General features: G+C 40.8%; 2 protein-coding genes across 2 annotated transcripts; one reads left to right on the plus strand and one right to left on the minus strand.

Moving 5' to 3' along the window:
* Positions 1-4,438: 4,438 nt before the first annotated feature.
* Positions 4,439-8,040, minus strand: LOC101163093 (cis-aconitate decarboxylase-like). The gene is made up of 6 exons (XM_011480291.3): positions 7,921-8,040; positions 7,547-7,601; positions 7,240-7,427; positions 6,978-7,070; positions 6,330-6,535; positions 4,439-5,769 (listed from the first exon to the last, which is right to left on the minus strand). The coding sequence occupies exons 1-6, from the start codon at positions 7,936-7,938 to the stop codon at positions 4,842-4,844; spliced, it is 1,488 nt and encodes a 495-aa protein (XP_011478593.1). The 5' UTR covers positions 7,939-8,040; the 3' UTR covers positions 4,439-4,841.
* A 278-nt stretch (positions 8,041-8,318) lies between these two features.
* On the plus strand, positions 8,319-12,794 carry LOC105354918. The gene is made up of 11 exons (XM_023959255.1): positions 8,319-8,371; positions 9,011-9,185; positions 9,265-10,704; positions 10,800-10,898; positions 10,981-11,085; positions 11,170-11,279; positions 11,375-11,566; positions 11,662-11,824; positions 11,929-12,094; positions 12,181-12,275; positions 12,361-12,794. The coding sequence occupies exons 2-11, from the start codon at positions 9,029-9,031 to the stop codon at positions 12,444-12,446; spliced, it is 2,613 nt and encodes an 870-aa protein (XP_023815023.1). The 5' UTR covers positions 8,319-8,371; positions 9,011-9,028; the 3' UTR covers positions 12,447-12,794.
* The last annotated feature ends 790 nt before the right edge of the window (positions 12,795-13,584 follow it).

Genomic DNA, 13,584 nt, shown 5'->3' on the forward strand with positions numbered 1-13,584 from the left:
GCAGGGTGGCTGGGCGCTCCCTTAGAGATAGGGTGAGAAGCTCGGTCACCCGCGGAGAGCTCGGAGTAGAACCGCTTCTCCTCCACTTTGAAAGGTGCCTCTGGCATCTAGTCCGGATGCCTCCTGGACGCCTCCCTGGAGAGGTGTCCCACGTCACATGTCCCACTGGGCGGAGTCCCCAGCGTTGACCCAGGACACGCTGGAGAGACTACATCTCTCAGCTGGCCTGAGAACGCCTCGGGGTCCCCCCAGAGGAGCTGGAGGAAGTGGCTGGGGCGAGGGAAGTCTGGGCATCTCTGCTTAGACTGCGCCCCCCGCGACCCGGTCCCGGATGAGCGGAGGAAGATGGATGGATGGATGAAGATTTTATTATTTTTAACAGAGCAAAACAAAAATAAATCAACAGAAAGATGATTATACTTTAATATGGTTCAAAAATTAACTTAAAAAAAGCTTCTATCAAATAAATGACAACAAACATAATTTCTTATAATTGAATGTAGGAAACAGTCATAGTTAGATAAAGTTTTGATTATTTCAGATACACATTCTATGCTTTCCCAATTGTCTGCAGGTGTTTTGTTTCTCAAACAAAGCAATCCGCTCAGAAATGTTCTTTTAGAGAATCATCCTCCTTGTCGCAACACTAGATAATGTTCAGAGCCTCAGAGCGTTCCACACCATCGCCCAGCCATTGTGTTTGCTCCGTGTGGGCGAACAGCGCACGAGACCTGTGCACACACAATTTCCATGGTAATCCAAGTCCTTCGTGTCAGTTACACCTCAAATGAAAAGAAAAATATCCATGAAGAGTTTATGCCACAAAGAGTTACCATTCTATGTGGGGTAAACAGATCCATGAACAATGACACATATAAGCAGTTCTCAGGATAAGTGCCAAGATGATAAAGAAATACAGGAAAGTAAAAAAGCATCCTATAGAACTTGATAAATCTTTTGAGGGAGCTTTCGTGTATTGAAATATGTCCCTTGAGCTATTTTTATTTGGGGCTATTTTTTAAACCAGTTTTAAAACATTTCAAGTCATTAAACTTGTTCTAAAGTAACTTTTGCGTTTGTTTCTTTTATTTCTGAGAGGCTGGAAGACGTCTTGTAGACCGATGGCTTTTGCACGACAGAGTTTTAGGGCCAACACAAAAAAAAAATAAGTGAAATTAGCAGATTTAAAGTCGTAAATTTACTAGAAAAAAACTGTAAATTTACAAGATTGAAATTAGCATACATACGGAGCACTCCAGCTCCACATGTGTGTTAAAAAAATAAAAATCGGATAAACCGTGCGCATGGATTAGTCAATTGTGCGCAATTGATTAATAAAATAAAATAAAATGCGCACTGTTTACTAATCCACGCGCACGATTTATCAGATTTTTTATTTTTTAAACCACATTCCAAATGTTTGGAAGCCCCTTTGTTCGATTTACGATTTATTAATTTTTATTGTTTTATTTATTCAATCTTTCCTTCCTCCATGAAACCAAGATCTCTAAGCCTGTGTGAGATTTCCGTCTGAGGAGGCACACTTTTTGGCGTTTTTAACGTTCTTCTGCTAATATAACAGACTAGTTTCATTCATCCTTGTTATTTTATGTTGAAACGTCCCATTTCAACATCTTGGAGGAGGGGGTGCATGTAACACTGTTTACCTGCCGCTTTAGTGTTTCTTCTGCGCATGACACTTACATGACGTAAGGTGACAAATAGACTTCTGGGTATGTCAGTAGGGCAGAATAAAGTCGCAGTCCTCTTCACCCAAAAGGTGTCTGAGCTCCTGATTTTAAATATGAAACTCCGCTTCACCGACACCGAACCCCGGAAAGGTGGTTACACTGACAAAGATCTGATTTTGATTCACCAAAAGGTTGAGAGTTTCTTTGTTTTGCAACCTATCCAGAAATAAAGCTTCATAAAATGCTTCACATCTTTCATCTTCAAGCAAGGCTCAGATAAAGGGACAACTTTTGTGCTTTTTCTCGTTAATTTATGACTTTTTCTAGTAACTTTACGAGATTTTATGTCGTAAGTTTACGAGAAAAAAACTCGTAATTTGCGACTTTATTCTTGTAATTTAACAATTCTGACTTATTTTCTCTTAAATTTACGACTTAAAAGTCGCAGTAAAAAAAAAAATTGTTTGTAAACTGGCCCTAAAACTCTGTTGTACTTTTGTCCTGCAGAAGCCTTTTTTATTTTTTAAATCAAACCTGTTTCACTTTTGAGAAAGGTCTGTCCTGTTCCTGTGCAAACACATTGTAGATATGTAAGGTCTCTCTGTATGTCTCTGGTAATGGTTTGCACACATACATAAAAAAAACAATATAAAAACATTTTTTTGGAACTTTATGAGCTTTCAAGACTTATCTGCTTTTGTGGTGTGGCCTTAATGTTTCCTTTCAGACTGACCGTTTACCAAATGGCTAATAACTGTGTTTAATGGTTAACTTGATTGCGGCTTTCCCCTTAACCTGTGTTGATACTGTTGCCCGTCCCTTTTGTGCAGCAGCAGCTCACGCCTGCTTAACGGTAAAACCGTGAAGCACTCACACATGGTCAACAGTGCAGAAATGAGGAAACAGAGCTGCACTGTGTGTCGGGCACTTACGACTAGAAGGATCACAGACCGGAATAAGGAAACTGTTGCGTTTTCTGGCAATGCTTTTGATTTAAAACATTTGCCTCCTGCACAGGAAACAAACAGGAGCAGGAAACTGTGTCTCTGAGGTGAAAATAAATGATCCCATTATTTCTTTGGAATAATAGAGACTTTGCTTTAACTGCTCTTGTTGATATTTCATGTAATTTTTTTAGAAAATAATTTCCTTCAGGGAAAAACCACTAGACTAAATGTTCTTGTTTTCTTTGCTTTTTGCTTTTTTTTATTGAAGTTCCGCCTAATCACACCTGAGAAGGAAACGCCTCCCCATAAAAAATGACTGGAAGCTTTCATGAGAGGCCTAAAACCATGAGCACATTCTTTTGTGTTTTCGGTCATTTCAACAATAAGGTCATTCACTTTGCTGTTGTGTTTAGCTAAAGATGTGACAGTCTCCAACCTATACCTCAAAGGATTCCTGGAAATATCTCAAATAGCCTACAGGCCTTTTTGCTTTATTTTAAAGCAGAACACCAGAATGATGAAATCAGCACTAACTGTGTCACAAATGCAGATGAGGGGTGTTTCAGCCTTCTTAACTTGACCCTAAGCAATAGTTAAGGTACATCCAGTGAGGGTCCGCAGCCTAGACAAACAAAACTGTTCAAACTAAAGTCGGTCAACAGTACATGCTGACTCATGATCTCATGATTAACTCCTTTGATTGTGAAAAAAAGTCCCCAGAAAGAACAAAACTCACAGCAAATTACACGCAAGCATAAAAACCCACTCCGATGGGAGACGGCAAGTGTAGGCGGGCCTTTCCCACGCCAACAGTACTGCCCAAAACTCAGAAGTGAATTTTTGATGAACTCCTTCCGCTCTGTAGAAACTTTGTCCCACAAAACGACAGGTGTTGGATTTTGGTTTAAAACAGCATCATCTTAATTAAAAGACCACTTGCAACGCTTTTACAAGAGATCACAAGATGATCGGAGTGGACTTTAAAGCAGAAATTAGTTAAGATTTGAATCTTATTATATATCATAATACCTCCTTTCATTTTTACACGTTTTTTAGAGTGTTGTGGTTTTTTGGCTGTTTTCTTGCATACTCTAATCTAGATTATGCAGATGACTGAACTCTGTCCACCAAAGCCATGCTGATACCTTTCAGACCTGAGTTGGACCACGACTGAAGTAATCAACACTAAGTTAATCAACTAGTTATGATCCCATGTTTGCCATTTTTGGCTCACATCTCAGGGAAAATGTTTCTACTGATTTCCAAATAAGCAAAAATGTATTCCATGATCTTAGAAAAACAAAAATCTATAGAATGCATTCATTTATTCAGTTTTCTTGGTAAAACAGCTGTTATCTTGTGACAATGACGTACTGATTAGGTCTTTCAAAAAACTGAATCGTAGATGTGGTCGTTCTCTTTCGCTGTACTTTTGACAAATGTTTGTGGGACCTACACAGTCTAAACTCAGTGTGTTCTGCTTCCTTTGATGATTCATTGATGGCAGACGTGCTCTGGGGTCAGTCAAATACGTGATGGACAATGATGGCATGTTGTGGCGACTGTTTGCAGGGAAAAAGTTAAGGCAAATGAGTTTACTGCCAGTTTTGAACCTTGATAAGGTTGCATATCAGTACAAACTTATTCATTCTTTATCTTTTCATCATTTCAGTTTTTAGTTTTTCATGTTGCCTGAACCACAGATTTTTGTTTTATTGAAGCAGTTTTGAATGTGGTGCATACATTTTAGCAACACTTCTTCTACAGAATTTTTTTTGAGTCATCAGTCAGAGAGAAAGGTTTGTATTTGGGATCTTTTTATTTACCACCAGTGCTAAAATGGTCCCATAAATCCGTCAAAATATACATCTTCATATGGATAACATAATATATGAGTATAATTTAAGTAACAAAATAGACAATACAAAACAGTAGTTTGCACCTAGCCCCTTCTTTTTACATTTAAATGCAATTCAATAGAAAAAACAAACAACAAAAAATACAGTTGTTTATATAGTGAGAAATATATCTATAAATCTTTGTAATTGCACATTAATACAGATTTGATTAAAAAATTCTAGCGTTGCATTGGTTCCATCCTTCTAACAGCAACACAGCTTTGACAATAAACATTTTCCACCCCCTTCTCTGTATTTACATCAGTAAAGTTTGGCTTTGGTAATGCTTGTTCACATGCTAGTTTTTATTGCAGTTGTGACAGGAGGGCCCTGCAGTTTTCTTGTCTGTCCAGGTCCTCGACTGCCTCAATCAGCTGCTCCACCCTGTCTGACGGCAGCACCGCCCCGGCATTGTATCGGAACTTCTTTCTCAAGCTCTCATTGGTCAGCGGATTGCGCCAGTGACCATAGAACGTGTCACAGCGGCCCCTCAGGATGTCGCCCCCGGTGAGTGTGACCTGGACTTCCCCGTACATGAGGTTGAAGTTGGCGGGGTTGTCTTGTGGATGCTCCAGGCGAACGCGGCTAAGCAGGGCCAGCAGCTCTGGACGGTTCATTGCGGCTTCGCTGAAACTCTGCACGGTCACCTCTCCGTCCAGAAGGGCACAGCAGGCACTGAACTGAAAAGAGTGACGTGCCTCATGCTCAGACTCAGGAAAAGGTCTGTTGATGTATTTGGATTTGGGGATTCTAAGAAGGATGTCTTGGACCTGGGATGGGGAGACCTTCCCAGGTTTGACTCCAACAAGAAGCTTATGGACTGAGGCTGCAGCGTCAGCCACCCAGTGCATCCCCAAATGTGCAGGGAAACGCTTGAAGCCCATGTCCTGCTCTTCCAGCAGGAACACATGGCCATTATCACTGGGCGACTCCAGAGTCTGCGGGACATAATCTTCATAAAAAGCACTAAAGCCTGCCACCCCCTCAACAGCATCCAGAACTAAAGGACTGGCCTCAAGGCCTCTGGAGGCCAGCAAAGCAGCTTCAAGCCCTAAGCGAGAAGCGTTGCCAATGTGAAGGGGTTTAGACTGAGTGGCGGCATTAGCCATCGGGGCGCCAGCAAGGGAAGCAGCTATAGCTAGGGCGTGACTGCACTGAGAGGGATCCAGCGACAAAAGATGGGCACAGGCTGCAGCACTCCCCATGGTACCCACAACACTGGGAGGGTGAAACCTGAAAAAGAACACACACACCATTGAGTCAGCAGGTTTGAAAGTCAATCATTTTAAATTCAGGCTCTAATTCCTCCTAGTTACGCCTCTTAAAAAAAAACAAAAAAACAAAAAAACTTCTCGCCTCTATTTTACAAGACTAGTCTGCGCCAGCCAGTTATTTTTTAGGTGTCAAAAAAAAAGATGATGAATCATGTCGTTTGACAAACAAACAGGTAATGTTCCAGGGTCATTTGAGTTTGAAAACCATGTCACAAATGTTGTTTTTGTAAAAATATTCTCCCTCCGTATGAGCACAGAGTCACTGTTGTTCCTAAGTGCTACATTCACAGCTCTCTGGCACCACCAGAAGTCTTCTTGTTGCACTTCAGTGTCTTCCTTGTCAGCTTAAGTGCTAAGATCAGCAGAACTCAATATGGGAAAGCTCATGGGAGCATTCAGGATATGCCAAAGACTGTTTTTTACATCCCCAAAATACATTTTATTTTTAGAGACGATATAGCAAATGTTTGGATACAAATCTGATTTCCCGAATTTTGCCTCTTTTTCCAGACTACAAACCTCTTAGGAATGTTGTGAGCTTCATTGGAGAACCTCATCAGACGACCTTGGATCTCGACCCCCACATTGAAGGCAAGGAGGAAGTCCAGTCCACTAGGTTTCCTGTGAGCTGGGATCATGTCACTGAGGGCCAGCACAGCAGGGAGGACAGCTCCGGAGGGGTGAGTTGCCGGGTGCCAGGTGTCATCAAAGTCCATGGAGTGCGTCTGAAAGCAAACAGCTGTTCTTTTAATCAGACCGTCCAGAGACAGTGAAAGGAGCAAAAAGATTTAGGTGACCACGTTTTCCAAGCAAACATACAGATGCCACCACAGAAGTACGTTGTAAAGGCGTCTGTGTTTATTCTAAAAGATGCAATTTCTCTTACCACACCCTTCTGTTTTTTCCAACCTGGTGAACTCTGACTCTGTGCATGATGCACTTCAACAGGAAAGCCACTTTAATTGCTAGATCAAGCTGGCTGCAGAAAATAACTTATTTTGGAGAAGCTTCTCTGGAAATAGGGGGAATAAATGACGAGCAGTGATGGAAATTTCTCAGTAATTCGCCATACTTTTTAATCCCTCCTGTTCAATGTGCATCTCTCTGGGTATAAACAGAAGTATTTTTGTAGTTGGTGATGCATTTTTGGGTTTTCTCCAAACTTACCGCAACTCCATTAACAAATGAAGCCAATGTTGGGGATAACTTGGTGCCCCTGCGTCCATACACAAAGCTGATGTTATCAGGAGCGTACATGTGCTGATGGAGGAGAAAAACACGTCAGGCGCCAATACTTTAGACAAAAATAAACATGTTAATGAAAGTTTATATAGTTTCTACTTAGGTCAGATCATTGCTTTTCTCAGACCTGCTCACTCAAATCATAAAATTGTAACTTTCATTGCTTTTAAGTTTCACTTTGAGTCACCTGGCAGTGCTGCAGAGCCAGTTCAAACACCTCTGTTGTGCTTCCGATCAAACCCACTCCGATGCTGTCCAGCACCATCCTTTTACTGCGGTGGAGCACGATAGGGGACAGATGCTGGGGCTTGATTTCACTGATGAACTTTCCAAAACTGGACGTGACTGTGTCCTCGGCCGCCGGGCGCTTCAGGACTGCAGAAGCACAACAAGGAGAACTGTTCAGTCGGGTTAATGTTTTCTCTGTGACTCAAGGAGAGATAAGCACGTTTCCAGATTTTTAGATTGATGGTAACCAGAGCAAATGAGTTTACCTCCCACTGCTGACTTGTGCAGTCCTCTGACAGCCTGCCCTGCTTTGATGCTTTTCTGTAGGAAAAAGACAATTGGGGTTTGTGAAACCAATGTTGATATGTTTTTAGCAAACTACTCTGAGCCTATTTTGACTTTTTCCTAGTCAGAGTCACGAATATCTCTGAGCTTTTTTTCCATAAGTGTTTATGCTGACACTGGTCTTAATTAATTAATTGTCTAATCTTTAAAAATAGCTAAAACTGTAGATTTCAAAAACTCAGTTCTCTTAATGCAGTTTTATTCAGCCTACTTTTTAAAACTAATTCAACTATTAATTTCTAGAAAAAAGATTAAAAGAAAAATGAAGGAAAACAATAATAAAAGTACTTCTTACATGTAGAGTGGAGAGCATGGTTTCAGTTTGACAAATCTCCTGAGTTTGTCTTGCCTATTTGTTGTCGGTGCAGAAGCCTTGAGGTAAAGGATGCTGATGCTTTCCTGGATTGAAAACCACCTGTCTTATATAGTCCGGGGCTCACAATGTTCTTAAAAGCTCAACTTGGAGGAACAGGGAAGGGCAGGTCTGTGACAAACAATCTACCCTATCATGTTGAGGAATTTCCAACATCATAACCATTGTGACGGTCAGCATCATCGCCATCTCAGGAGGAGGAGGAAGAGAGGCAGAGACCTTGGGTGCAGCAGTGATGTCATTTACCAGTTTACCGATTGAGTGGCAGAGTGGGAATTTTCAACTCCTCCTACATACAAAGATCCCTTATTTATGACAAACTTTTTCCCCCTGCTGCAGCACATCTCAACTGGTTTCTGAGCAGCTTCCTCAGGTAAGACTTCCTTCATTTACTACGGAAAGATTGGAACTTTTTTTTTTTTCTGTTGAAAATTTAACTTTGTGTTAATGATGAAGGATACTCACTGTTTTTTTTTTGATGGAAAGATTCAGCATCACCCTATTTGATGAAAAACGTTTAAACTGAAATGATAACCATGTGAAATTATTAGAACATATTAAAATATGTGCAAATATCCATCTTTTAGTTATGAATGACATTTTTTTTCTGGGAGGATTTAGTGAAACACTGTGACAGTAGTGAAATGAAAGGCAGTCTCACGTGTGTCAGGCAGCAAAACTGGCCCAGCCCACTCATGACAGGGTAGGGCCAGAAAGTCTCAGATGAGAGGAAGGACAAAATACTTTTTTTTTGTACTAGGAATGTGTTCCGAGAAAGCAAAGGAATGTCCTCTCTTTATAACAACAAAAATGTAAATCCTGTCTTTAAAGTGAAACTTTAAGAACTAGACATTTTTTCTTTTTTATGTTGTTGCAAATTGAAATTATTTCCAATAAATAATTAATATTTGTAAAGATAACAATATTTTTGATTTTGTGAATGTTCAATTCCATTGGCGTTTTTTTCTGTTTTTAAAAATAATTTTAAGGATTTATTCCTCAATAAATACAGGTAGACAGCAAAGACATCATGGCAGCATCCGATGGTTTTCCTGCCAGTTTCTATGGAGAACCAGGAGTGTTAGGAATGCTTTCCAATGGGATCAGCGCCTTTCTGGTTCTCCTGCAGAATTTCCACACAGCTCACACCAATTATGCACCAGTGGGAGTGGAAAACATACTTGCTGGTAAAAATTGTAGAATATATTTTTGAAGATTTGGGTGAAGCATGGAAGTTGAATATATTTCTTTGTGTGTGTTCTACAGGAGTTCACCTCATCCTGATTGGGGGGATTTGTCAGTTGGTGGCTGGAATGCTTTCCTTTCGTAAATATGACCACTTGAGTGGCACTGCTTTTATTGGCTATGCTGCGTTATGGTGCAGTTATGGTGCCACCAGAATCTACTATGGTGCCTTATTTCCAAACCATAATTTTGATCACATGACCATGAATGCAAGCACAGAGTTTGTCTTAGAAAAATCTGCAATTGCCGGACTGATTCCCTACATCCTTCTTTCTTTTCTTCTGGCATTTTGTTCTGCTACTGTAAACTACATCATGCCTTTTGTGTTTGGGGCCATCACGGGTACTCTAGTCTTTGAAGCAGCAGCCCTGGTAACAGGCTCCTGGGCTCTTGTAGTCTCCGGTGTTTTGGAGTTGATTATTCTGATCTTTGCCATCTATGGCTCAGCTGCTCTGCTTGTTAAAGGTCTAACTCAGCGTCATGTCCTCAAAGGTTTCGGGACCCCTCTCTTCAATGTTCTCTTGCTAGGAACTGCCAACTCAGCAAGTGCACAGAGTATTGGCCAAGAGAAGAAGAAGAACACAAAATACGCAGAGCCCATGGCTCTGGGTTTCTTCTGTGACTCTGTTTCTCCATTCATCTTCGCTTTCTACAGTTTTGGGTACATAAAATCCTTTGCTCTGGGTGTTACTTGGGTATCAATCATCTCAGTTGCTCAACTGTTCTCCAGTTATTACGCCCATTTACGCCAGGATTGCTACCATGCAACCAAGTTTGGGTTTCATGCTGCTTTCTGGCTGATCAAAGCTTGGGAAGAGTTTGTGATATCTAGTCTGATTGGGGATGACAGTGCTGTGGCTTCTGGGAGGAACGCAATGATAGGAGACTGGTTCTTTGTGGTGGCAGGCTTAGTTCTTTGCTTGGGAAGTCTGAATATGGATGCCTTGGAGCTGATCCACAACATGTTCTTCGTCCTACTAACAGTTGCAGCGGTTCCCCAGATTCCTCTTCAAGGTTATTACATCTTCTTTGGTGTAGCCTGCTCCCTTTTCACTGCCGCTTCCTTCTATGGCACATTGTCTCGTCTCATCAACACCATTGCAGAAAAGTCGCTTATCCCAGTAGGACCACAACCAATCTCTACTGAGCAACTAAGAAAGGGTTTAGGGTGCAGATGCTCAGTACAGGGAGAGCAGAATGTTCTACCCCTCAACGACCAAACTACTGATGCCCTGTTCTACATTTCCAACGGGGTTGCTTCACTGTCAGCACTTCATTCTAGAGTGTCGAGTACAAACCCCACTCTCCTTCATCTCACTGTCCCTTGGGTCCTCATCTCTGGAGCGATCTTCCAAGGTTATGTCAGCAGACTTCAGGTCACGGGGGGTAGCCGGTACGGGTCGGTCATCTCATCCATCTATGTGGCTGTATGGGCAACTTGGACCTGGTTTAGGTTTTCAGGTATGTCTGGGTTCGTGATTTGGATGATGTTCTACGCAAATCTTACAGCTAGAGAATGCACTGAGAATGTTCTCCTATTTTTTTAATTTGTCAAGGTATCCAGCATTCAGATCCCCTGTTTCCAGAAGCAGCATACGGTTTCACAGCAGGCGCCATTGCTTTCCTTGTCATCAATGCTTTCCTCATGTGGATCGGTAAGAATAAATATGTTTTTATTGATCTTTTTGTCTTCAAGTTGGTTTGAGGAATTTTTAAATTATCTTTTATGTCTTGCAGCTGCTCACAAAAACCCGGTCTTGCTTCTTTTAACAATAATAATGGAAGTTGTTTTGGTCTGTTTTCTACTCTCCACCCTGAATCGACTGCCATATGAACTTGAAAGTAAGATTAAAGACATTTTATTGAAGTACAGTAAAAGTATTTAAGTTGGCATATTAGATATAACTTTGCAAAACTGTTTTATAGTGGCCATGCTTGCACTGGTGGCAATCCTTTGTGCCTATGGGACTTTGGCTTCACTGATGAACTGCATCTTCTCCCAAAGGCTGATACCGATGGGCCCTCCACTAATTAAGGTTTCTATATATGAATAGATACATGAGCATGCAGGTTAAATTTTGTTTGATCCAGTGATTAAGTCTTACCAAACAGATGATTTTTCTTGAAATAGGAAAAGACGAAGGAGGAAACATTTTCAGAGCCTCCCTGTCCAGTGGCGAACTCGCGCCTCACCAGCAGCCTCCTAAAGATTGCTGGTTTTCTGGAGGAGGGTGGGGTGTGTGGTATTCCAACAGACACTGTTTACGCTTTGGCTGCTTCCTGCAAAAACCCTCAGGCGATAGAGAAAATCTACAACATTAAAGTAAGAAAAAAACTTCAGAGATGTTTTCTTTTATTAGCTTTTAGAGTTACCAGGAAAAAGGCTTGACACAATCCTGTCTCTGCTGTTTCTTCTAGGACCGACCTGCCGAGAAACCCATATGCATTTGTATTTCCAGTGTGGAGCAGCTGGTAGCAGCCAAGCCTCCATTCAGTCCTTTGTTGTGGGAATTCATGAGGAACGTGTATCCTGGTGGCATCAGTTGCATTGTCAGCAAAGGAGACTGGCTGTTTAAATTAGGTAATTTTTTTTTTTCAAACCAAGCCAAGACACTAAATCTGGATTTTGATCAGGGAACATTTCATTTTCGATATTCACCTAAAATTTCATCTCATGCTTTGAAGGAGTGGGTCCGGCTTATGACCGAGTTGGTACCAGGGACAGCATCATGATCCGTGTCCCAGATCACACGGTGACCGGCCACTTGTGTGACATCACCGGACCCCTTGCCATCACCTCAGCCAATCCTAGCGGAGAGGCAGACAGCACCCACCACTCCATGGTCATTGAGTAAGACAATTGACTTTTCTGCATCCATTTTTTGTTGTTGTTGCACCAACTGGTTAATTACTGACGAAAATGCCATTTTCCACCAGTCGACTCGGCCACAAGATCCAGGGAGTTCTCTGCGATGGGAACTCCAAAGAAGTAGTGGCCTCCACTGTGGTCAACTGCCTAAGAATCAACGAAGGTCTGTATTTTACCAGCCTAACATCAGTGTCTTTATATGATTTTTAACACTCTTTCTAATAAGCCTGTCTCTATCTTTTATGCAGGCACCATAACTATTGTGAGAGAAGGATGCGTTCCTGCCATCAAAGTCAACCAGATCTTTGAAAGAGTAAAAAGCTCCATGGCGTGAGGAACTCATCCTCCTCACATTTGTTCCTATTCACAAGAAGGACTGAAAATTCAAGCTATTTATAAAAAAGTTTCTGTGATACTTTAAACTAGCAGATAATAAGAGAGAAAAAAATGACGATTCTCTGTCTGTAGTGTCTCTGAACTCAAGGGTTCAGTGAGGAGGATCTTCTTCAGTGATTCCAGTCTGTAAATACCTGTATTTATGCAGTTAAATTATAAGTGTGGGCACTTTCTGGGTAAAAGATTGAAATGACACAAGATTGTCTTCCACTCATCCATGTATTTGTGATTACCTTTTTGTATATAAAAATTGTGCTGTGTAAATAAAACAAAAAGATTTAAATGATTGGATTTTGTGCTTGTGAACTTAAAATCATTTCCACATGTTAATAATAAAGTGCAGTCAACATGGCCCAATATAGTTGATAAGTACCACCACCACCACACCACAACAATAGCAACAATAGTAATAATAATAATAATAATAATAATAATAATAATAATAATAATAATTGAAACACATGATTGTAGCAGGCAGAAGCTTAGCTTATTAAAGCATACCCCTTAAAAAATAAATAAATAGATACAACAAATTAAAGTTTTCCAACTAAATCCAGTAAATCTAAGATAATAAGAAACAATCAGCAAAGCACTAAAGGTTTTAAAAGCTCAAACTGTCTTTCAAAGTTTTTTCTAAAAAGTGTCTAAACTAATGGATTAAAAGGCTTTTTTCTATCAAGGATAGAATTTCTTTTAAATTTGTCTTTCATTTTAACAAACCTTCTAAATTAAATTTTAACACAAGACCTTTTGACACACCTGCATGACAAAAAGCATAGATAACCTATCAAAGAAAGAAAAGCTGCCCAACTATTGGGTGAGTGTTCATGTGATGAGCTTAGCTGTTTTGTGGAGGAGGTGAAGAAGGGTCAAAGAGACTCAGCTTAGAACTGTAAATGATATGGGAACACTCCAAAGAGGACAATAACGTGGCTGAACTGTGGAGGCTGTCGTTTGTTTTCCCAAAAGAACAACACATGACACCTTTCTGTAAATCTGCACGGGTGCAAAGGAAGGGTGGAACCGTTCTTGTTTGGAAAAAGATGGGCACTTGTCTCGCACACCGTTGGAAGCCA

The sequence above is a fragment of the Oryzias latipes genome, chromosome 10 (genome assembly GCF_002234675.1).
Source record: "Oryzias latipes chromosome 10, ASM223467v1".
In the NCBI taxonomy this organism is placed as follows: Eukaryota; Metazoa; Chordata; class Actinopteri; order Beloniformes; family Adrianichthyidae; genus Oryzias; species Oryzias latipes.